Source organism: Zonotrichia albicollis, chromosome 23 (assembly GCF_047830755.1).
Source record: "Zonotrichia albicollis isolate bZonAlb1 chromosome 23, bZonAlb1.hap1, whole genome shotgun sequence".
Taxonomy (NCBI): Eukaryota; Metazoa; Chordata; class Aves; order Passeriformes; family Passerellidae; genus Zonotrichia; species Zonotrichia albicollis.
In genome coordinates, this window is record NC_133841.1 from 4,140,306 (window position 1) to 4,164,348 (window position 24,043).

General features: G+C 56.1%; 1 protein-coding gene and 2 gene segments (V, D, J or C); all 3 read right to left on the reverse strand.

The window, feature by feature from the left end:
• Positions 1-506: 506 nt before the first annotated feature.
• Positions 507-2,376, reverse strand: LOC141731469 (uncharacterized). The gene is made up of 2 exons (XM_074557374.1): positions 2,247-2,376; positions 507-1,758 (listed from the first exon to the last, which is right to left on the reverse strand). The coding sequence occupies exons 1-2, from the start codon at positions 2,296-2,298 to the stop codon at positions 1,163-1,165; spliced, it is 648 nt and encodes a 215-aa protein (XP_074413475.1). The 5' UTR covers positions 2,299-2,376; the 3' UTR covers positions 507-1,162.
• Positions 2,377-5,834: 3,458 nt separating this feature from the next.
• LOC102072753 (T cell receptor alpha variable 20-like) lies at positions 5,835-11,470 on the reverse strand. The segment is given in 2 exon segments: positions 5,835-8,387; positions 10,862-11,470. Coding segments are annotated over 2 exon segments (606 nt in total).
• A 6,865-nt stretch (positions 11,471-18,335) lies between these two features.
• LOC141731459 (T cell receptor alpha variable 1-2-like) lies at positions 18,336-19,868 on the reverse strand. The segment is given in 3 exon segments: positions 18,336-18,342; positions 18,689-18,956; positions 19,820-19,868. Coding segments are annotated over 3 exon segments (324 nt in total).
• Positions 19,869-24,043: the final 4,175 nt, after the last annotated feature.

Genomic DNA, 24,043 nt, shown 5'->3' on the forward strand with positions numbered 1-24,043 from the left:
CGCCGCCAGCGCCGCGGCCCGAGCCCGCCGCATGCCGCCGCTCCGCCGGCCGAGCCTCGCTGTGCCCCTGAGCCCCGGCTCTGCTGCGGCCGTGCCGCCTCCTCTGCGCCGCCCCAGCTCCGCCCCGGGGCTGAGCCCTGCGCCTCTGCCGCTCGGGCTCGGGCCGAGTCCTGGCAGGGAACGGAGCGGAGGCGAGCGCGGGGCCTGCGGGGCGGCGCTCGGCTCTCGGCACGTCGGGAGCGGCGGGGCCGGCCTGGGGGGCAGGGATCGGGCTGGGACCGCGGAGATCACGATTGACAGTGCCTGGCTTTCCTTGGCTCCCATAATGTGTTCCTTCACATCCTCCCTTTGCTGTCATGTGGGGATTCCGGAATTATCCTTCAGGGCAATGGAATGAAACCCAAATATAGGGATACAGGACCTGGGCATAAATCCTCAGCCTTTCTCTGTGTTCACGAAACCAATGAGATGCAGCTCAGGGGAGAGCAGCTGTGCACTGGCCTTGAGACACCTGCGGGTGTGTTTCTGTGTCCATGTGTCTGTGTGTGTGTAAGCATTCCCAGCCATGCTGTGGCACTCCCATCATTTTAAATGGAATTGAACTAAAAATCCAAACTTGGGTGAAACCATCCTTATTGGGGCTGGCAATTTGCAGTGGCAGAGTGTGAATTTTTGAGCAGCTGGAAAAAGAGGGCTCAGGAAGAAGGGACTGCATTTCAGTGCCTCTTCCCTGGACAAATCTCCTGCAGTCTACTGCATCATTCTTCAACTGCACCCGGGCTCCTTCTGAGTCTGGAAAACAGGTGAGTCTGAAGCCCCTTCCCTTTCTCTTTCTCCTACAAAATTACCCACAAGAAAAATATCTCAGGAGTGTTTTTTTTTCTTCTGTGCTCAATTCACTCTCATGGACTTCTCATTCACCAAAGTCAAGGGAACAGCTGAGGTGCTTAGCACATTCTTTGCCTCAATCTTTAGAGTAGGATTGATTATCGTTAGGACAACTGGCCTCCTGATGTGGGAGACAGGGAAGGAGAGCATCATGGAACCCCTGAAAATCAGACTGAGGATGTTAAAGATTGGCTAAACCATTTAGTGGCTCACAAGACCTTGGGATTGGATGGGATTGGTACTGGGGAGAGCAGGCAGCCGGGGCAAAAACTCATTAAGTCAGTGCTGAGAAGAGGGGCTGAGGGAGGTGGGTGACTCCAAGCTGGAGCTGCAGTTGCCGGTTCTGGCGTGGGTCCCGGTCCCATTGCCGCTGTGGGTGTCCGTTCTGATGAGCATTGGTGGTACCGCTGTCGGTTCTGGTGCCGGTGTCTGTTCTGGTGGCGGCCCCATCCCGGCAGCCCGGGACGAGCGGGGCTCGGCGGCCCCGGCGGGCGGAGCGGCAGCGCCCCCTGCTGGCCCCGCCCGGCCCCGCCCGCGCCGGTTCGTGCCCGGCCGCAGCCCCGGCTCCTCTGCCCGTGGCCCCCAGCGCGCAGTAATACACGGCCGCGTCCCCGCGCCGGGGCTCAGCGAGCCATAGCGAGCTCGAACGCCGATCTGCCGACACCAACACATGGCCCGCACTGCCCGGCAGCTCTTTGGAGTCTTTGTGAATGCTCACGAATAATTCTGGTCCTCGGCCAGGGAGCTGACGGTACCAGTAGATGGTTTGGCTGGTCAGGATTTTGGGATGTGAGCAGGTGATGTTGATGCCGGTGCTCTCGGTAGTCTCCACTGACGGCTCCTGCTGCACCTGGGCTCTGGCCACAGCCACTGCCGGAGAGAAAGCAACAATCACTTTTATTTATTAGAAAATGCCATGCAGGACGAAATGGGAGAGGTAGAGAGAGCAGCGTCAGCTGGGATGAGTTCGTATAATAAAATATGGAGACAATATTTCTCCAAGAGTGTTTGTCCGGGGACAAGAATCGATGATGGATATTTTGAAGGACAATTGATATTTTTAAGAGGAGAAAGGGGTGGGGAAAATAGATCTGCATGAAGAGATGGATGGATGGATGGATGGATGGATGGATGGATGGATGGATGGATGGATGGATGGATGGATGGAAAATTGGAGTGGCATAGGCAAACTCGCTGGGAAGGATTTCACTGAGGAAAAAAAAAAACCCTATGGCAGGAAAGGAGGGGTCAGAGAGCAAAAAGAACGAGAAGGAGAAGAAGGGTAAGAGAAGAATCTTAGGACGAGGGGGGTCTAGCACAGCCTCCCGACCACCCCCACTGCTGCTTTCCCCGCTCACCGATCAGAACCACGGCCAGCGCCGCCAGCCCCGAGGCCCGAGCCCGCCGCATGCCGCCGCTCCGCCGGCCGAGCCTCGCTGCGCCCCTGAGCCCCGGCTCTGCCGCGGCCGTGCCGCCTCCTCTGCGCCGCCCCAGCTCCGCCCCGGGGCCGCCTCAGCCCCCGCCTGTCACGGCACCGGCACAACCAGCGACACAAGGACCTTTGGCATGGCCAGGGACAAGGGACAGCTGTGTCCCATCGCACACAGCAGCGACACCGCCTGGGAAGCAGATCCACCCTGCGCACCCCTGCATTGGGTGGCTGCCGGCCCCGCTCAGGCTGTTTGTGAGCCTGGGCAGCTGCTGCTCTGTGCTGGTCAGTGCTCGGTGTCCCTGGCATGGTCAGGACATTCCCTCCCGACGAGGGACACACACCGACAGACACAAATGTTTGTGTGCAGTCATACAGAAATCTGTGTTTCTCATGTGTCCCTGCAAATGGGGCTGCTCCAACAGCTCACAAGGCAGCAACACACCAAGGAGTGATATCAGCTATTGGCTTTGTTAAGGCCGCACGGTGCCAGATGCAGCAGGGCAGGAGCATTGTGTGGAAGGACAAGGTTCCCAGCCAAGCCCCGGCCAAAATTTTTGTTGTGTTGCTCTTTTTAATATCCATTTTATTATTATTAAACATTTCAAATCTTAAAAACAAGTGATTGGAGTTTTTCACAGTGTGGACATGGAGCTGTAGTCTGGCGGGGCTGTTTGCTGCCGTGAGGAGCTCAGCCGGACACAGCCCAGGCTGAGAAGAGGGGCTGAGCACGGTCCGTGACGCCAAACTGAAGGTACCCGTGTTGGCGTCAGTGTCACTGTTGGAGGGAGTGTTGGTGCTGTTATAAGTGCCAGTGCTGCTGTCGGTGCTGATGTCCACTGCTGGTGTTAGTGTCGGTTCTGGTGTTAGTGCAGGTGTTGGTCCTGGTCCCATTGGCAGTGTCGGATCTGATGTCCGTTGCCGGGGCTGATGCCCATTGCCGGTGTCGGCTTCGTTTACGGTGTCAGTGCAGGTATCTGTCCCGGTCCCATTGCCGGTGTCGGTTCTGATGTCAATTGCCCGTGCTGATGTCCATTGGCAGTGTTGGTGCCGGTCCCGGTCCCATTGTCAGTGCCGGTGTTGGTTCTGGTGTCAGTGCAGGTGACGATCCCGGTCCCGTAGCCAGTGCCGGTGCCGGTCCCATTGGCGGTGCTTCTGTCGGTCCCGTTGCCGGTGCCGGTGGCGGCAGCCCGGGACGAGCGGGGCTCGGCGGCCCCGGCGGGCGGAGCGGCAGCGCCCCCTGCTGGCCCCGCCCGGCCCCGCCCGCGGCGGTTCGTGCCCGGCCGCAGCCCCGGCTCCTCTGCCCGTGGCCCCCAGCGCGCAGTAATACACGGCCGCGTCTCCGCGCCGGGGCTCAGCGAGCCACAGCGAGCTCGAACGCCGATCTGCCGACACCGTCAGACGCCCTTTAGGGACTCGCACCGCCTTGGGAGCTTTAGCAGTGACTGCCACGAGTTCGGGTCTTTGGCCAGGCAGCTGACGGTAAAAGTGGATGAAATCGCCAGTCCGGATATTGGCATGTGAGCACTTGATGCTGATGCTGGTGCCCTCGGCGGTCTGCAGGAATGCCTCCTGCTGCACCTGGGCTTTGTCTGCAGCCACTGTCAGGGAAAGAAAAAGAAAAAACCTCAACTCCTACCTTCTACCCAGCTCTGCTAATCCACAGAACACCGCCCGCAGAAGCTGTCAGGAACACAGAGAGATGAGGAGGAAAACAGTTCCCAGAGGAAGTTCACGGAGATATGTAGGAGGGGAAGTGTCCATTAATCGCTGGTGGAGTGACGAATGCATGAATGACAGAAGGATTAGCAGAGGCACGGGAGAAGAAGAGGATGTGGGAGAAAGCAGAAAAAGACATGAGGAAAATTAACAAGGGGTAAGGACTGACTTTATCAGTTATAAAGATGGAATGTTTGTGCAGGTTTTGGCACAGAATAGAAGTTTAGGAATGAGAAGAGAAAGGGATGAATGGGAGAAGAGTTCTTGGTGAGAGGTCTGTGCAGAAGCCAGGCAGGACGGCAGCCTCCGGGCACCTGCGGGATCACCCCAGCCCCACGCACCGATGAGCAGCACAGCCAGCGCCACCAGCCCCGCGGCCCGAGCCCGCCGCATGCCGCCGCTCCGCCGGCCGAGCCTCGCTGTGCCCCTGAGCCCCGGCTCTGCTGCGGCCGTGCCGCCTCCTCTGCGCCGCCGCCAGCTCCGCCCCGGGGCCGCCTCAGCCCCCGCCTGTCACGGCACCACCACAACCAGCGACACAAGGACCTTTGGCATGGCCAGGGACAAGGGACAGCTGTGTCCCATCGCACACAGCAGCAACGCCGCCTGGGAAGCAGATCCACCCTTCACACACCTGCATTGGGTGGCTGCCGGCCCCGCTCAGGCTGTTTGTGAGCCTAGGCAGCTGCTGCTCTGTGCTGGTCAGTGCTCGGTGTCCCTGGCATGGTCAGGACATTCCCTGCCGATTAGGAACACACACGGACAGACCCAGGGCCGTGCTACCCAATGTGGAGCCACAGACAAATCCGTGCTTCACGTGTGTCCCTGCAAACGGGGCTGCTCCAAGAGCACTCAAGGCTGGAACACAAAACCAGCCTTGGGCTCTGCTGAGGACATGTGGGGCCAAAAGCGGCAGGGCTGGAGTGTGGAAGGACAAGGTCCCAGCCAAGCACAGGGGATATTTCTCTTTCCTTAGAGACTACACAATATGGAAATGAGTCAAAAAAGCCCAATATATTTTCCCAAGGAAAGTGCTAGGATGGATGCTGCAAAAATCATCAGACCATTGTACACACATGTGGATGCAAATTCTGCTGAGCATCGGGGTGAGATCAGAGTCCCTTTCCCAAGCTCAGCCTTGCACTGACCCATCTCCTCCCTGCACTGGGTTGTTGCACAGCTGAGGAAGCTTCCTGCACCAGGGTGTCTTGCACAGCACAGAGGTACAAGGCAGAGTCAGAGAGCTCCACTTCCTCCAGCTGCAGGACACTGGATTTGCCCGTGGTGTTCAGCTGTGTGGTGAAACGGCTGGTCTTGGGGCCAGACCCTGCTTGATAGGAGATCATCTCTGGGGCTTGGCCTTTCCTCAGCTGGTACCACAGCAAGCCATAAAAAGAACTGGTTTGGTATTTGCAGGTGGTGTGGAAGGGGTGTCCCTGCTTCACCAAGATCGGTCCATCTTCCTGGGTGACCGTGTCCTGCCCCGTGGTGCCTGGAAGAAAGTGATGGTGAGCAGCTCCACAGGGAAAGACAGTGGGAAGCAAATGGAAGTGGATGGAAAACCCTGGTGGAGAAAGCTCCTGCATTGGAGCAGAGTCCTGAGAGGTTTCAGACAAGAGTTCGGAGCTCCCTGCTCTGAATCACCAAAAGGAGAGCTGGGCTGTGTCCCTGCTCCTGCTCTCTCTGCTTAATGGACCAGGGAACATCCTGCCATGCCTGAACTTTGTGTGCTGGAACCAGAACCACTTCAGCCCCCTGAGGTGCCCAGCGAGGTACAGCAGAAAGGTTCATTGTCCTTTCCCCATCCCCGTCACCTCTGAAAGCTCCTGAGCTCACAATAAGCTGAGCTTGCAAAGAGGGAGCCCTGGCTGCGTCCCTGCCAGCGAACACGGAGACCTGCGGCACAGCTGTGTCGGCATGGAGTCAGAATGGAACACCCTGATAATGTAATGGCATGAAAAACTGTGAGGCGCCCGGGGCAGGTTTGACAGAATGTGGGAATTTGGATCTAAATGGGATGAGTGCTCGGTTGTAGAGACAGCTAAGATCTCTTGAAGTGACTGCAGGAGGATGAGGAGAGGCAGAGGCAGATGGATTGAAGTTGAGAGATAGAAAGGACTGAGGTTTCACTTCTCTCTTTTCCCTTTTCCTTTACAAACCAAGGAGCTTCTTCAGGAAACACGTGCCAAACCACAAACAAAAGCAGATTTTCCTTTTCCCTTTATTTAAGGTGTTTCCCCTTTATTCACTGCCACTTCCCCCATGGTCCTGATTAGGCTTTTGAGGATATCCTGGGCAGAAGGAGAAGAAGAAGAAGAACAGGTGTGCCTTGGGGAAAAGCCAGGACTTACCCAGGAGCTGTCCCAGGAAGACGGTGAAGATGAGATATGCGAGCTGCATGCCGAGAGCAAGCTGCTGAGCGACCAAGTGTTTGCTGAGCGAGGCAGAGGCAGGAAGGACGTCCCAGCGCCGAGAGAACAGAGCTGCGGAAACGACGCTCGGCGGGAGCAAAGGGAGCAGCGGCGGGAGCAGGCAGAGCCATGGCCTGTCCTTGCAGAGCCTGAAATGCTCCTTGTGCGTTTCTGGCTCCTCCAGCAGCAGCCCCCGAGGCTCCCTCAGCCATTGGCATTGTGAGCATTCCGTGCCCCTGGGGCATCAGTGATGGAAGGGGCTGTTCCTGCTCAGCTCGCAGTGGAGTCCTCAGCTCCGCAGCTGCAATGGGCAGCTGTGCTGCACACCCAGGGCTGGGCATTCAGGAGCTCAGGGGCTTCTGCCCTGCTGAGGTTTCTCACCTTCCTGAGGTGTCCTCAGCTCTCTGGGGTCACTGCTAATCTCAAAATCCTGATGGCTTTTGGAGAAAACCATGGCTGGAGGCTGCACAGCCTCACAAGCATTCCTTTGTGGGTGCTCCCTAACCCCACATGACCCCCTCAAACCTCCATTATCCTCGAGTTCCCCTTTCCTTTCCTGTCACTGACAAAGCTCAGCCTGAGGCAATTCAGAGCACTTTCCTAATGGCCCATCAATTAGAAGCTGGAGAGCTCTGAGCTCTCTCTTTGTCCCTTTATCACCTAGTGCTACATTGATGTCATTGTGTGCTTTGTTCATCACTTTCCCTTTCCCATGTTCTTCCCTTGGAAATGAAAGTGATGTGATCCTTAGAGAACCAGACACTCTCACCTTTCACATGCCCTGACAGCAGCCTCAGCTGAACTTGGTCAGCCCAATGAGTTTCTTTAGATGCTGAAAGGCTCCTGTTCCTAAAGGAAATGGGGTGTCTAGAGGAAGCCTCTCGGGGGAAACTTCATGTCGAGCTCAGGCTTTCAACTGTCTCCCTGCAACACTTGTAGCATTGCTATACCCTGCATTTTCTTTTTAGTATACGTGAGATGTTACTGAGGTGAAGGGAAAGGGACCTATCAGTTTTGGGGGAAATGTGAGTGTGACAGTGTCCTCAAGAGAATTTAAATGCTCCTCTACTCCAATGGATTTATTGTTTTACCTTCTGGATGTTCTGCTATTTCAAGAAGATGCAGAATACACATCCAAGGGCGTTTGGGGGAAACCTGAGGAATAGAACAAAAACAAGGGGTGAATTCCATCCTCAGGCGGCATTAAAAGTGCACCTGCCTTCCACAGCCAGGTGAGAATGCACCTTGCAGTATGGAACAGTGACATTTCTGCAGAGACAGAGATTTTTTTGTCACCTCAACGCAAACCAGTCTCATGCATTGACCTACTGACCTGACAGCACTCCATGAATTAGCCCCTGTGTGCCTGCGAGTGCAGCTGCTTTGTTAGCTCCCAGCCCGGGTGCTCTCAAGGAGCAGCCGTGGGAGAGGCCGAACTGTGTGCGGGGACTGTGTGAAGGCAGGTTGTGAGCGGTTGTGAAGCGTGTGGGGTCTGTGCGGGGCTGTGCGGTGTCGGTGCTGCGGGCTCGGGGCAGAGGAAGGAGCTGCGGAGCCGCGGCCCGGGAGCCCGGCGGGCGGAGCGGCAGCGCCCCCTGCTGGCCCCGCCCGCGGCGGTTCGTGCCCGGCCGCAGCCCCGGCTCCTCTGCCCGTGGCCCCCAGCGCGCAGTAATACACGGCCGCGTCCCCGCGCCGGGGCTCAGCGAGCCACAGCGAGCTTGAACGCCGATCTGCCGACACCAACAGCTGCCCTGCATTGTCCGGCAGCTCTTTGCTATCTTTCAGAGTGAGTACGAGGAGTTCAGGTCCTTGGCCTGGGAGCTGACGGTACCACTGGATCCAGTCAGTGGGTTGGATTTTCGGATGTGAGCAGGTGATGTTGATGCTGGTACCCTCGGTGGTCTCCAGGAATGGCTCCTGATGCACTTGGGCTCTGACTGCCGCCACTACCAGGGAAAGAAAAAAACCCAAACTTCAACTCCTACTTTCTACCCAGTTCTGCCAATCCTCAGAAGAAAACCCGCAGAAGCTGACAGGAACACAGAGAGATGAGGAGGAGAACGGTTCCCAGAGGATGTCATGGAGATATGTAGAAATGGAAGTGTGAATGAATCGCTTGTGGGGAGATGAATGTGTGAATGACAGAAGGATTAGGAGAGCCACGGGAGAACGGGAGGATGTGAGAGAAGGCACAAAAAGACAAGAAGAATATTAGAAGGGGGTAAGGACTGACTTCATGTGTTATAAAGAAGGAATGTTTGTGCAGGTTTTTGCATAGAATAGAAGTTTGGGATGGAGAAGAGGGAGGGATGAATGGGAGAAGAGTTCTTGGTGAGAGGTCTGTGCAGAAGCCAGGCAGGACGGCAGCCTCCGGGCACCTGCGGGATCACCCCAGCCCCACGCACCGATGAGCAGCACAGCCAGCGCCACCAGCCCCGCGGCCCAAGCCCGCCGCATGCCGCCGCTCCGCCGGCCGAGCCTCGCTGCGCCCCTGAGCCCCGGCTCTGCTGCGGCCGTGCCGCCTCCTCTGCGCCGCCGCCAGCTCCGCCCCGGCCGCCTCAGCTCCCGCCTCTCACGGCACCAGCACAACCACCGACACAAGGACCTTTGGCACGGCCCGGGACAAGGGACAGCTGTGTCCCATCGCACACAGCAGCGACACCGCCTGGGAAGCAGATCCACCCTGCACACACCTGCATTGGGCGGCTGCCGGCCCCGCTCAGGCTGTTTGTGAGCCTGGGCAGCTGCTGCTCTGTGCTGGTCAGTGCTCGGTGTCCCTGGCATGGTCAGGACATTCCCTGCCGATTAGGGACACACACGGACAGACCCAGGGCCATGCTACCCAATGTGGGGCCACAGACAAATCCGTGCTTCACGTGTGTCCATGCAAACGGGGCTGCTCCAAGAGCACACAAGGCAGGAACACAAAACCAGCCTTAGGGTCTGCTGAGGACATGTGGGGCCAAAAGCGGCAGGGCTGGAGTGTGGAAGGACAAGGTCGCAGCCAAGGACAGGGGATATTTTTCTTTTTTATTAGAGACTGCACAATGCAGAGATAAGTCAAAATAGTCCTAAAATATTTTCTTAAGCGAAGTGCTAGGATGGATGGGGTCAAAACCACCAGACCATTGTACACACATGTGGATGAAAATTCTGCTGAGCCTCAGGGTGAGATCAAAGTCCCTTTCACAAGTTCAGCCTTGCCCTATCACATCCCCTCCCTGCCCTGGGTTGTTGCACAGCTGAGGAAGCTCCCTGCACCAGGGTGTCTTGCACAGCACAGAGGTACAAGGCAGAGTCAGAGAGCTCCACTTCCTCCAGCTGCAGGACACTGGATTTGACCGTGGTGTTCAGCTGTGTGATGAAACGGCCGCTGCGCTTGACACCAGTCCCTGCTTGATAGGAGATCATCTCTGGGGCTTGGCCTTTCCTCAGCTGGTACCACAGCAAGGCATTAAAAGTACTGGTGTGGTATTTGCAGGTGGTGTAGAAGGGGTGTCCCTGCTTCACCAAGACTGGTCCATCTTCCTGGGTGACCGTGTCCTGCCCCGTGGTGCCTGGAAGAAAGTGATAGTGAGCAGCTCCACAGGGAAAGACAATGGGAAGCAAATGGTAGTGCATGGAGTGGTGGAGAAAGCTCCTGCATTGGAGCAGAGTCCTGAGAGATTTTGGGCAGGAGTTTGGAGCTCTGTGCTCTGCATCACCAAAAGGAGAGGTGGGCTGTGTCACTGCTCCTGCTCCCTCTGCTTAAAGGACCAGGGAACAGCCTGCCATGCCTGAACGTTGTGTGCTGGAACCAGCATCCCTCCAGCTCCCTGAGGTGCCCAGCGAGGTACAGCAGAAAGGTTCATCCTGCTTTCCCCATCCCTGTCATACCTGAAAGCTCCTGAGCTCACAATAAGCTGAGCTTGCAAAGAGGGAGCCCTGGCTGCGTCCCTGCCAGCGAACACGGGGAGTGTGGCAGAGCTTTGTCAGCATGGAGGCAGAATGGAACACCGTAATAATGTAATGACCTGAAAAACTGTGAGGCGCCCGGGGCAGGTTTCACAGAATGAGGGAATATAGATCTAAATGGGAAGAGTGCTGGGTTGTAGAGACAGCTAAGATCTCTTGAAGTGACTGCAGGAGGATGAGAAGAGAGAGGCAGAGGCAGATGGATTGAAGGTGAGAGAAATAACATAGAAAGGACTGAGGTTTCACTTCTCTCCTTTCATTTTCCTTTACAAACCGACGAGCTTCTTCAGGAAACACTTGCAAAGCCACAAACAAAAGCAGATTGTCCTTTTCCCTTTATTCAAGGTGTTTCCCCTTTATTCAATGCCATTTCCCCCATGGTCCTGATTAGGCTTTTGAGGATATCCTGGGCAGAAGGAGAAGAAGAAGAAGAACAGGTGTGCCTTGGGGAAAAGCCAGGACTTACCCAGGAGCTGTCCCAGGAAGACGGTGAGGATGAGATATGCGAGCTGCATGCCGAGAGCAAGCTGCTGAGCGACCAAGTGTTTGCTGAGCCAGGCAGAGGCAGGAAGGACGTCCCAGCGCCGAGAGAACAGAGCTGCGGAAACGACGCTCGGCGGGAGCAAAGGGAGCAGCGGCGGGAGCAGGCAGAGCCATGGCCTGTCCTTGCAGAGCCTGAAATGCTCCTTGTGCGTTTCTGGCTCCTCCAGCAGCAGCCCCCGAGGCTCCCTCAGCCATTGGCATTGTGAGCATTCCGTGCCCCTGGGGCATCAGTGATGGAAGGGGCTGTTCCTGCTCAGCTCGCAGTGGAGTCCTCAGCTCCGCAGCTGCAATGGGCAGCTGTGCTGCACACCCAGGGCTGGGCATTCAGGAGCTCAGGGGCTTCTTCCCCGCTGAGGTTTCTCACCTTCCTGAGGTGTCCTCAGCTCTCTGGGGTCACTGATAATCTCCATATCCTGATGGGTGTTGGAGAGCCCCATGGCTGGGGGCTGCACAGCCTCACAAGCATTCCTTTGTGGGTGCTCCCTAACCCCACAAGACCCCCTCAAACCTCCATTATCCTCGTTTTTCTCTTGTCCCTGACAAAGCTCAGCCTGAGGCAATTCAGAGCACTTTCCTAATGGCCCATCAATTAGAAGTTGGAGAGCTCTGAGCTCTCTCTTTGTCCCCTTATCAGTTACTGTCAGATTGGTGTCATTGTGTGCTTTGTTCATCACTTTCCCTTTTCCTTGTCTTTTCCATGGAAAGGAAAATGGGAGTGATGTGATCCTTAGAGGACCAGACACTCTCACCTTTCACATGCCCTGATTGTGGCCTCAGCTGAACTTGGTGAGCCCAAGGAGTTCCTGAAGATGCTGAAAGGCTCCTGTCCCCAAAGGAAATGGGGTGTCTAGAGCAAGTCTCTGGGGGGAATCATCATCTGGAGCTCAGTCTTTCAAGTGTTTCCCTGCAACACTTGCAGCACTGCTAAATCCTGGCATTTGTTCTTCTGAATGCTGGAGAGGTAACTAACGTGAAAGGAAAGGGACCCATGAGTTTTGGGGGAAAGGTGAGTGTGACAGTGTCCTCAGGAGAATTTAAATGCTCCTCTACTCCAACCGATTTGTTGTTTTCCCTCCCCGATATTCTACTGTTTCAGGAAGAGGCTGTATGGCACATGCGTGGATGTCTGTGGACATCTGAGGATGAGAACAAATTGCAGAGGGATGAATTTCATCCTAAATTGGCATTAAAATTACACCTGCCTTACAGAGCCAGGTGAGAATGCACCTTGCAGTATGGAGCAGAGACAGAGATTTCTTTGTCACCTGAATGAAAACACCTCTCATGCACTGACCTACTAACCTGACAGCACTCAATGAATTAACCCCTTGTGTGCCCGTAAGTGCAGCTGCATTGTCAGCGCCCAGCCCGGGTGCTTTCAAGGAGCAGCCGGAGGAGAGGCCGGTCTGTGAGCGGGAACTGTGTGAGCGCAGGTTGTGGGCTGGTTGTGAGGCGTGTTTGGGTCTGTGCGGGGCTGTGCGGTGTCGGTGCTGCGGGGTCGGGGCAGAGGAAGGAGCTGCGGAGCCGCGGCCCGGGAGCCCCGGCGGGCGGAGCGGCAGCGCTCCCTGCTGGCCCCACCCGGCCCCGCCCGCGGCGGTTCGTGCCCGGCCGCAGCCCCGGCTCCTCTGCCCGTGGCCCCCAGCGCGCAGTAATACACGGCCGCGTCCCCGCGCCGGGGCTCAGCGAGCCACAGCCAGCTGGAACTCCGATCTGCCGACACCAACAGCTGCCCTGCATTGTCCGGCAGCTCTTTGCTATCTTTCAGAGTGAGTACGAGGAGTTCAGGTCCTTGGCCTGGGAGCTGATGGTACCACTGGATCCAGTCAGTGGGTTGGATTTTCGGATGTGAGCAGGTGATGTTGATGCTGGTACCCTCGGTGGTCTCCAGGAATGGCTCCTGATGCACTTGGGCTCTGACCGCAGCCACTACCAGGGAAAGAAAAAAACCCAAACTTCAACTCCTACTTTCTACCCAGTTCTGGCAATCCCCAGAACAAAGCCCGCAAAAGCAGCCAGGAACACAGAGAGATGAGGAGGAAAACAGTTCCCAGAATATGTCATGGAGATATGGAGGAATGGAAGAGTGAATGAATCGCTTGTGAGGAGATGAATGTGTGAATGACAGAAGGATTAGGAGAGCCACGGGAGAACGGGAGGATGTGAGAGAAGGCACAAAAAGACAAGAAGAATATTAGAAGGGGGTAAGGACTGACTTCATGTGTTATAAAGAAGGAATGTTTGTGCAGGTTTTTGCATAGAATAGAAGTTTGGGATGGAGAAGAGGGAGGGATGAATGGGAGAAGAGTTCTTGGTGAGAGGTCTGTGCAGAAGCCAGGCAGGACGGCAGCCTCCGGGCACCTGCGGGATCACCCCAGCCCCACGCACCGATGAGCAGCACAAGCAGCGCCGCCAGCGGCGCGGCCCGAGCCCGCCGCATGCCGCCGCTCCGCCGGCCGAGCCTCGCTGCGCCCCTGAGCCCCGGCTCTGCTGCGGCCGTGCCGCCTCCTCTGCGCCGCCGCCAGCTCCGCCCCGGGGCCGCCTCAGCCCCCGCCTCTCACGGCACCGGCACAACCACCGACACAAGGACCTTTGGCACGGCCAGGGACAAGGGACAGCTGTGTCCCATCGCACACAGCAGCAACGCCGCCTGGGAAGCAGATCCACCCTGCACACACCTGCATTGGGCGGCTGCCGGCCCCGCTCACGCTGTTTGTGAGCCTGGGCAGCTGCGGCTCTGTGCTGGTCAGTGCTCGGTGTCCCTGGCATGGTCCGGACATTCCCTCCCAGTCAGGGACACACACGGACAGACCCAGGGCCGTGCTACCCCATGTGGAGCCACAGACAAATCCGTGCTTATCGTGTGTCCCTGCAAACGGGGCTGATCGGAGGGCACACAAGGCAGGGACACATAAACAGCCCTGGGCTCTGCTGAGGATATGTGGGGCCAAAAGCAGCAGGGCTGGAGTGTGGAAGGACAAGGTCCCAGCCAAGCACAGGGGATATTTTTCTTTTTTACTTAGAGACTGCACAATGCAGATATAAGTCAAAAAAATCCCAAATATTTTCCTAAGCGAAGTGCTAGGATGGATGCTGCAAAAACCATCAGACCATTGTACACACATGTGGATGAAAATTCTGCTGAGCATCGGAGTGAGATCAGATTCCCTTTCCCAAGCTCAGCCTTGCCCGTACACATCCCCTCCCTGCCCTGGCTTGTTGCACAGCTGAGGAAGCTCCCTGCACCAGGGTGTCTTGCACAGCACAGAGGTACAAGGCAGAGTCAGAGAGCTCCACTTCCTCCAGCTGCAGGACACTGGATTTGCCCGTGGTGTTCAGCTGTGTGGTGAAACGGCCGCTGGTCTTGGGGCCAGACCCTGCTTGATAGGAGATCAGTTCTGGGGCTTGGCCTTTCCTCAGCTGGTACCAAAGCAATCCCCTCAAAATACTGGTGTGGTATTTGCAGGTGGTGTGGAAGGGGTGTCCCTGCTTCACCAAGACTGGTCCATCTTCCTGGGTGACCGTGTCCTGCCCTGTGGTGCCTGGAAGAAAGTGATGGTGAGCAGCTCCACAGGGAAAGACAATGGGAAGCAAATGGAAGTGCATGGAGTGGTGGAGAAAACTCCCTGCCTTGTAGCATAGTCCTGAGAGATTTTTGGGCAAGAGTTCGGAGCTCTCTGCTCTGCATCAACAAAAAGAAAGCTGGGCTGTGTCACTGCTCCTGCTCCCTCTGCTAAAAGGACCAGGGAACAGCCTGCCATGCTTGAACTTTGTGTGCTGGAACCAGTATCCCTCCAGCTCCCTGAGGTGCCCAGCGAGGTACAGCAGAAAGGTTCATCCTGCTTTCCCCATCCCCGTCATGCCTGAAAGTTCCTGAGCACACACAAAGCTGAGCTTGAAAAGAGGGAGCCCTGGCTCTGTCCATGCCAGCGAACACGGGGAGCTGTGGCAGAGCTGTGTCAGCATGGAGGCAGAATGGAACACCCTGATAATGTAATGGCAAGAAAATCTGTGGGGTGCCCGGGGCAGGCTTGACAGATTGTGGGAATTTACACCTAAATGGGAAGAGTGCTCGGTTGTAGAGACAGCTGAGATCTCTTGAAGTTACTGCAGGAGGATGAGAAGAGAGAGGCAGAGGCAGATGGATTGAAGGCAAGAGAAGAGACAGAGAAGTCTGAGGTTTTACTTCTCTCTTTTCCATTTTGCTTTACAAACCGACGAGCGTCTTCAGGAAACACTTGCAAAACCACAAACAAAAGCAGATTTTCCTTTTCCCTTTATTCAAGGTGTTTCCCCTTTATTCAATGCCATTTCCCCCATGGTCCTGATTAGGCTTTTGAGGATATCCTGGGCAGAAGGAGAAGAAGAAGAAGAACAGGTGTGCCTTGGGGAAAAGCCAGGACTTACCCAGGAGCTGTCCCAGGAAGACGGTGAGGATGAGATATGCGAGCTGCATGCCGAGAGCAAGCTGCTGAGCGACCAAGGGTTTGCTGAGCCAGGCAGAGGCAGGAAGGACGTCCCAGCGCCGAGAGAACAGAGCTGCGGAAACGACGCTCGGCGGGAGCAAAGGGAGCAGCGGCGGGAGCAGGCAGAGCCATGGCCTGTCCTTGCAGAGCCTGAAATGCTCCTTGTGCGTTTCTGGCTCCTCCAGCAGCAGCCCCCGAGGCTCCCTCAGCCATTGGCATTGTGAGCATTCCGTGCCCCTGGGGCATCAGTGATGGAAGGGGCTGTTCCTGCTCAGCTCGCAGTGGAGTCCTCAGCTCCGCAGCTGCAATGGGCAGCTGTGCTGCACACCCAGGGCTGGGCATTCAGGAGCTCAGGGGCTTCTGCCCTGCTGAGGTTTCTCACCTTCCTGAGGTGTCCTCAGCTCTCTGGGGTCACTGCTAATCTCAAAATCCTGATGGCTTTTGGAGAAAACCATGGCTGGAGGCTGCACAGCCTCACAAGCATTCCTTTGTGGGTGCTCCCTAACCCCACATGACCCCCTCAAACCTCCATTATCCTCGAGTTCCCCTTTCCTTTCCTGTCACTGACAAAGCTCAGCCTGAGGCAATTCAGAGCACTTTCCTAATGGCCCATCAATTAGAAGCTGGAGAGCTCTGAGCTCTCTCTTTGTCCCTTTATCACCTAGTGCTACATTGATGTCATTGTGTGCTTTGTTCATCACTTTCCCTTTCCCATGTTCTTCCCTTGGAAATGAAAGTGATGTGATCCTTAGAGAACCAGACACTCTCACCTTTCACATGCCCTGACAGCAGCCTCAGCTGAACTTGGTCAGCCCAATGAGTTTCTTTAGATGCTGAAAGGCTCCTGTTCCTAAAGGAAATGGGGTGTCTAGAGGAAGCCTCTCGGGGGAAACTTCATGTCGAGCTCAGGCTTTCAACTGTCTCCCTGCAACACTTGTAGCATTGCTATACCCTGCATTTTCTTTTTAGTATACGTGAGATGTTACTGAGGTGAAGGGAAAGGGACCTATCAGTTTTGGGGGAAATGTGAGTGTGACAGTGTCCTCAAGAGAATTTAAATGCTCCTCTACTCCAATGGATTTATTGTTTTACCTTCTGGATGTTCTGCTATTTCAAGAAGATGCAGAATACACATCCAAGGGCGTTTGGGGGAAACCTGAGGAATAGAACAAAAACAAGGGGTGAATTCCATCCTCAGGCGGCATTAAAAGTGCACCTGCCTTCCACAGCCAGGTGAGAATGCACCTTGCAGTATGGAACAGTGACATTTCTGCAGAGACAGAGATTTTTTTGTCACCTCAACGCAAACCAGTCTCATGCATTGACCTACTGACCTGACAGCACTCCATGAATTAGCCCCTGTGTGCCTGCGAGTGCAGCTGCTTTGTTAGCTCCCAGCCCGGGTGCTCTCAAGGAGCAGCCGTGGGAGAGGCCGAACTGTGTGCGGGGACTGTGTGAAGGCAGGTTGTGAGCGGTTGTGAAGCGTGTGGGGTCTGTGCGGGGCTGTGCGGTGTCGGTGCTGCGGGCTCGGGGCAGAGGAAGGAGCTGCGGAGCCGCGGCCCGGGAGCCCGGCGGGCGGAGCGGCAGCGCCCCCTGCTGGCCCCGCCCGCGGCGGTTCGTGCCCGGCCGCAGCCCCGGCTCCTCTGCCCGTGGCCCCCAGCGCGCAGTAATACACGGCCGCGTCCCCGCGCCGGGGCTCAGCGAGCCACAGCGAGCTTGAACGCCGATCTGCCGACACCAACAGCTGCCCTGCATTGTCCGGCAGCTCTTTGCTATCTTTCAGAGTGAGTACGAGGAGTTCAGGTCCTTGGCCTGGGAGCTGACGGTACCACTGGATCCAGTCAGTGGGTTGGATTTTCGGATGTGAGCAGGTGATGTTGATGCTGGTACCCTCGGTGGTCTCCAGGAATGGCTCCTGATGCACTTGGGCTCTGACTGCCGCCACTACCAGGGAAAGAAAAAAACCCAAACTTCAACTCCTACTTTCTACCCAGTTCTGCCAATCCTCAGAAGAAAACCCGCAGAAGCTGACAGGAACACAGAGAGATGAGGAGGAGAACGGTTCCCAGAGGATGTCATGGAGATATGTAGAAATGGAAGTGTGAATGAATCGCTTGTGGGGAGATGAATGTGTGAATGACAGAAGGATTAGGAGAGCCACGGGAGAACGGGAGGATGTGAGAGAAGGCACAAAAAGACAAGAAGAATATTAGAAGGGGGTAAGGACTGACTTCATGTGTTATAAAGAAGGAATGTTTGTGCAGGTTTTTGCATAGAATAGAAGTTTGGGATGGAGAAGAGGGAGGGATGAATGGGAGAAGAGTTCTTGGTGAGAGGTCTGTGCAGAAGCCAGGCAGGACGGCAGCCTCCGGGCACCTGCGGGATCACCCCAGCCCCACGCACCGATGAGCAGCACAGCCAGCGCCACCAGCCCCGCGGCCCAAGCCCGCCGCATGCCGCCGCTCCGCCGGCCGAGCCTCGCTGCGCCCCTGAGCCCCGGCTCTGCTGCGGCCGTGCCGCCTCCTCTGCGCCGCCGCCAGCTCCGCCCCGGCCGCCTCAGCTCCCGCCTCTCACGGCACCAGCACAACCACCGACACAAGGACCTTTGGCACGGCCCGGGACAAGGGACAGCTGTGTCCCATCGCACACAGCAGCGACACCGCCTGGGAAGCAGATCCACCCTGCACACACCTGCATTGGGCGGCTGCCGGCCCCGCTCAGGCTGTTTGTGAGCCTGGGCAGCTGCTGCTCTGTGCTGGTCAGTGCTCGGTGTCCCTGGCATGGTCAGGACATTCCCTGCCGATTAGGGACACACACGGACAGACCCAGGGCCATGCTACCCAATGTGGGGCCACAGACAAATCCGTGCTTCACGTGTGTCCATGCAAACGGGGCTGCTCCAAGAGCACACAAGGCAGGAACACAAAACCAGCCTTAGGGTCTGCTGAGGACATGTGGGGCCAAAAGCGGCAGGGCTGGAGTGTGGAAGGACAAGGTCGCAGCCAAGGACAGGGGATATTTTTCTTTTTTATTAGAGACTGCACAATGCAGAGATAAGTCAAAATAGTCCTAAAATATTTTCTTAAGCGAAGTGCTAGGATGGATGGGGTCAAAACCACCAGACCATTGTACACACATGTGGATGAAAATTCTGCTGAGCCTCAGGGTGAGATCAAAGTCCCTTTCACAAGTTCAGCCTTGCCCTATCACATCCCCTCCCTGCCCTGGGTTGTTGCACAGCTGAGGAAGCTCCCTGCACCAGGGTGTCTTGCACAGCACAGAGGTACAAGGCAGAGTCAGAGAGCTCCACTTCCTCCAGCTGCAGGACACTGGATTTGACCGTGGTGTTCAGCTGTGTGATGAAACGGCCGCTGCGCTTGACACCAGTCCCTGCTTGATAGGAGATCATCTCTGGGGCTTGGCCTTTCCTCAGCTGGTACCACAGCAAGGCATTAAAAGTACTGGTGTGGTATTTGCAGGTGGTGTAGAAGGGGTGTCCCTGCTTCACCAAGACTGGTCCATCTTCCTGGGTGACCGTGTCCTGCCCCGTGGTGCCTGGAAGAAAGTGATAGTGAGCAGCTCCACAGGGAAAGACAATGGGAAGCAAATGGTAGTGCATGGAGTGGTGGAGAAAGCTCCTGCATTGGAGCAGAGTCCTGAGAGATTTTGGGCAGGAGTTTGGAGCTCTGTGCTCTGCATCACCAAAAGGAGAGGTGGGCTGTGTCACTGCTCCTGCTCCCTCTGCTTAAAGGACCAGGGAACAGCCTGCCATGCCTGAACGTTGTGTGCTGGAACCAGCATCCCTCCAGCTCCCTGAGGTGCCCAGCGAGGTACAGCAGAAAGGTTCATCCTGCTTTCCCCATCCCTGTCATACCTGAAAGCTCCTGAGCTCACAATAAGCTGAGCTTGCAAAGAGGGAGCCCTGGCTGCGTCCCTGCCAGCGAACACGGGGAGTGTGGCAGAGCTTTGTCAGCATGGAGGCAGAATGGAACACCGTAATAATGTAATGACCTGAAAAACTGTGAGGCGCCCGGGGCAGGTTTCACAGAATGAGGGAATATAGATCTAAATGGGAAGAGTGCTGGGTTGTAGAGACAGCTAAGATCTCTTGAAGTGACTGCAGGAGGATGAGAAGAGAGAGGCAGAGGCAGATGGATTGAAGGTGAGAGAAATAACATAGAAAGGACTGAGGTTTCACTTCTCTCCTTTCATTTTCCTTTACAAACCGACGAGCTTCTTCAGGAAACACTTGCAAAGCCACAAACAAAAGCAGATTGTCCTTTTCCCTTTATTCAAGGTGTTTCCCCTTTATTCAATGCCATTTCCCCCATGGTCCTGATTAGGCTTTTGAGGATATCCTGGGCAGAAGGAGAAGAAGAAGAAGAACAGGTGTGCCTTGGGGAAAAGCCAGGACTTACCCAGGAGCTGTCCCAGGAAGACGGTGAGGATGAGATATGCGAGCTGCATGCCGAGAGCAAGCTGCTGAGCGACCAAGTGTTTGCTGAGCCAGGCAGAGGCAGGAAGGACGTCCCAGCGCCGAGAGAACAGAGCTGCGGAAACGACGCTCGGCGGGAGCAAAGGGAGCAGCGGCGGGAGCAGGCAGAGCCATGGCCTGTCCTTGCAGAGCCTGAAATGCTCCTTGTGCGTTTCTGGCTCCTCCAGCAGCAGCCCCCGAGGCTCCCTCAGCCATTGGCATTGTGAGCATTCCGTGCCCCTGGGGCATCAGTGATGGAAGGGGCTGTTCCTGCTCAGCTCGCAGTGGAGTCCTCAGCTCCGCAGCTGCAATGGGCAGCTGTGCTGCACACCCAGGGCTGGGCATTCAGGAGCTCAGGGGCTTCTTCCCCGCTGAGGTTTCTCACCTTCCTGAGGTGTCCTCAGCTCTCTGGGGTCACTGATAATCTCCATATCCTGATGGGTGTTGGAGAGCCCCATGGCTGGGGGCTGCACAGCCTCACAAGCATTCCTTTGTGGGTGCTCCCTAACCCCACAAGACCCCCTCAAACCTCCATTATCCTCGTTTTTCTCTTGTCCCTGACAAAGCTCAGCCTGAGGCAATTCAGAGCACTTTCCTAATGGCCCATCAATTAGAAGTTGGAGAGCTCTGAGCTCTCTCTTTGTCCCCTTATCAGTTACTGTCAGATTGGTGTCATTGTGTGCTTTGTTCATCACTTTCCCTTTTCCTTGTCTTTTCCATGGAAAGGAAAATGGGAGTGATGTGATCCTTAGAGGACCAGACACTCTCACCTTTCACATGCCCTGATTGTGGCCTCAGCTGAACTTGGTGAGCCCAAGGAGTTCCTGAAGATGCTGAAAGGCTCCTGTCCCCAAAGGAAATGGGGTGTCTAGAGCAAGTCTCTGGGGGGAATCATCATCTGGAGCTCAGTCTTTCAAGTGTTTCCCTGCAACACTTGCAGCACTGCTAAATCCTGGCATTTGTTCTTCTGAATGCTGGAGAGGTAACTAACGTGAAAGGAAAGGGACCCATGAGTTTTGGGGGAAAGGTGAGTGTGACAGTGTCCTCAGGAGAATTTAAATGCTCCTCTACTCCAACCGATTTGTTGTTTTCCCTCCCCGATATTCTACTGTTTCAGGAAGAGGCTGTATGGCACATGCGTGGATGTCTGTGGACATCTGAGGATGAGAACAAATTGCAGAGGGATGAATTTCATCCTAAATTGGCATTAAAATTACACCTGCCTTACAGAGCCAGGTGAGAATGCACCTTGCAGTATGGAGCAGAGACAGAGATTTCTTTGTCACCTGAATGAAAACACCTCTCATGCACTGACCTACTAACCTGACAGCACTCAATGAATTAACCCCTTGTGTGCCCGTAAGTGCAGCTGCATTGTCAGCGCCCAGCCCGGGTGCTTTCAAGGAGCAGCCGGAGGAGAGGCCGGTCTGTGAGCGGGAACTGTGTGAGCGCAGGTTGTGGGCTGGTTGTGAGGCGTGTTTGGGTCTGTGCGGGGCTGTGCGGTGTCGGTGCTGCGGGGTCGGGGCAGAGGAAGGAGCTGCGGAGCCGCGGCCCGGGAGCCCCGGCGGGCGGAGCGGCAGCGCTCCCTGCTGGCCCCACCCGGCCCCGCCCGCGGCGGTTCGTGCCCGGCCGCAGCCCCGGCTCCTCTGCCCGTGGCCCCCAGCGCGCAGTAATACACGGCCGCGTCCCCGCGCCGGGGCTCAGCGAGCCACAGCCAGCTGGAACTCCGATCTGCCGACACCAACAGCTGCCCTGCATTGTCCGGCAGCTCTTTGCTATCTTTCAGAGTGAGTACGAGGAGTTCAGGTCCTTGGCCTGGGAGCTGATGGTACCACTGGATCCAGTCAGTGGGTTGGATTTTCGGATGTGAGCAGGTGATGTTGATGCTGGTACCCTCGGTGGTCTCCAGGAATGGCTCCTGATGCACTTGGGCTCTGACCGCAGCCACTACCAGGGAAAGAAAAAAACCCAAACTTCAACTCCTACTTTCTACCCAGTTCTGGCAATCCCCAGAACAAAGCCCGCAAAAGCAGCCAGGAACACAGAGAGATGAGGAGGAAAACAGTTCCCAGAATATGTCATGGAGATATGGAGGAATGGAAGAGTGAATGAATCGCTTGTGAGGAGATGAATGTGTGAATGACAGAAGGATTAGGAGAGCCACGGGAGAACGGGAGGATGTGAGAGAAGGCACAAAAAGACAAGAAGAATATTAGAAGGGGGTAAGGACTGACTTCATGTGTTATAAAGAAGGAATGTTTGTGCAGGTTTTTGCATAGAATAGAAGTTTGGGATGGAGAAGAGGGAGGGATGAATGGGAGAAGAGTTCTTGGTGAGAGGTCTGTGCAGAAGCCAGGCAGGACGGCAGCCTCCGGGCACCTGCGGGATCACCCCAGCCCCACGCACCGATGAGCAGCACAAGCAGCGCCGCCAGCGGCGCGGCCCGAGCCCGCCGCATGCCGCCGCTCCGCCGGCCGAGCCTCGCTGCGCCCCTGAGCCCCGGCTCTGCTGCGGCCGTGCCGCCTCCTCTGCGCCGCCGCCAGCTCCGCCCCGGGGCCGCCTCAGCCCCCGCCTCTCACGGCACCGGCACAACCACCGACACAAGGACCTTTGGCACGGCCAGGGACAAGGGACAGCTGTGTCCCATCGCACACAGCAGCAACGCCGCCTGGGAAGCAGATCCACCCTGCACACACCTGCATTGGGCGGCTGCCGGCCCCGCTCACGCTGTTTGTGAGCCTGGGCAGCTGCGGCTCTGTGCTGGTCAGTGCTCGGTGTCCCTGGCATGGTCCGGACATTCCCTCCCAGTCAGGGACACACACGGACAGACCCAGGGCCGTGCTACCCCATGTGGAGCCACAGACAAATCCGTGCTTATCGTGTGTCCCTGCAAACGGGGCTGATCGGAGGGCACACAAGGCAGGGACACATAAACAGCCCTGGGCTCTGCTGAGGATATGTGGGGCCAAAAGCAGCAGGGCTGGAGTGTGGAAGGACAAGGTCCCAGCCAAGCACAGGGGATATTTTTCTTTTTTACTTAGAGACTGCACAATGCAGATATAAGTCAAAAAAATCCCAAATATTTTCCTAAGCGAAGTGCTAGGATGGATGCTGCAAAAACCATCAGACCATTGTACACACATGTGGATGAAAATTCTGCTGAGCATCGGAGTGAGATCAGATTCCCTTTCCCAAGCTCAGCCTTGCCCGTACACATCCCCTCCCTGCCCTGGCTTGTTGCACAGCTGAGGAAGCTCCCTGCACCAGGGTGTCTTGCACAGCACAGAGGTACAAGGCAGAGTCAGAGAGCTCCACTTCCTCCAGCTGCAGGACACTGGATTTGCCCGTGGTGTTCAGCTGTGTGGTGAAACGGCCGCTGGTCTTGGGGCCAGACCCTGCTTGATAGGAGATCAGTTCTGGGGCTTGGCCTTTCCTCAGCTGGTACCAAAGCAATCCCCTCAAAATACTGGTGTGGTATTTGCAGGTGGTGTGGAAGGGGTGTCCCTGCTTCACCAAGACTGGTCCATCTTCCTGGGTGACCGTGTCCTGCCCTGTGGTGCCTGGAAGAAAGTGATGGTGAGCAGCTCCACAGGGAAAGACAATGGGAAGCAAATGGAAGTGCATGGAGTGGTGGAGAAAACTCCCTGCCTTGTAGCATAGTCCTGAGAGATTTTTGGGCAAGAGTTCGGAGCTCTCTGCTCTGCATCAACAAAAAGAAAGCTGGGCTGTGTCACTGCTCCTGCTCCCTCTGCTAAAAGGACCAGGGAACAGCCTGCCATGCTTGAACTTTGTGTGCTGGAACCAGTATCCCTCCAGCTCCCTGAGGTGCCCAGCGAGGTACAGCAGAAAGGTTCATCCTGCTTTCCCCATCCCCGTCATGCCTGAAAGTTCCTGAGCACACACAAAGCTGAGCTTGAAAAGAGGGAGCCCTGGCTCTGTCCATGCCAGCGAACACGGGGAGCTGTGGCAGAGCTGTGTCAGCATGGAGGCAGAATGGAACACCCTGATAATGTAATGGCAAGAAAATCTGTGGGGTGCCCGGGGCAGGCTTGACAGATTGTGGGAATTTACACCTAAATGGGAAGAGTGCTCGGTTGTAGAGACAGCTGAGATCTCTTGAAGTTACTGCAGGAGGATGAGAAGAGAGAGGCAGAGGCAGATGGATTGA

Coding starts and splice junctions, on each gene's coding strand:
- LOC141731469 (XM_074557374.1), bottom strand. CDS start 2,298: ATGCGGCGGGCTCGGGCCTCGGGGCTGGCGGCGCTGGCCGTGGTTCTG. Junction 1,759..2,246: donor GCTGGCCGTGGTTCTGATCG/GTGAGCGGGGAA, acceptor TCTCTCCGGCAG/TGGCTGTGGCCAGAGCCCAG.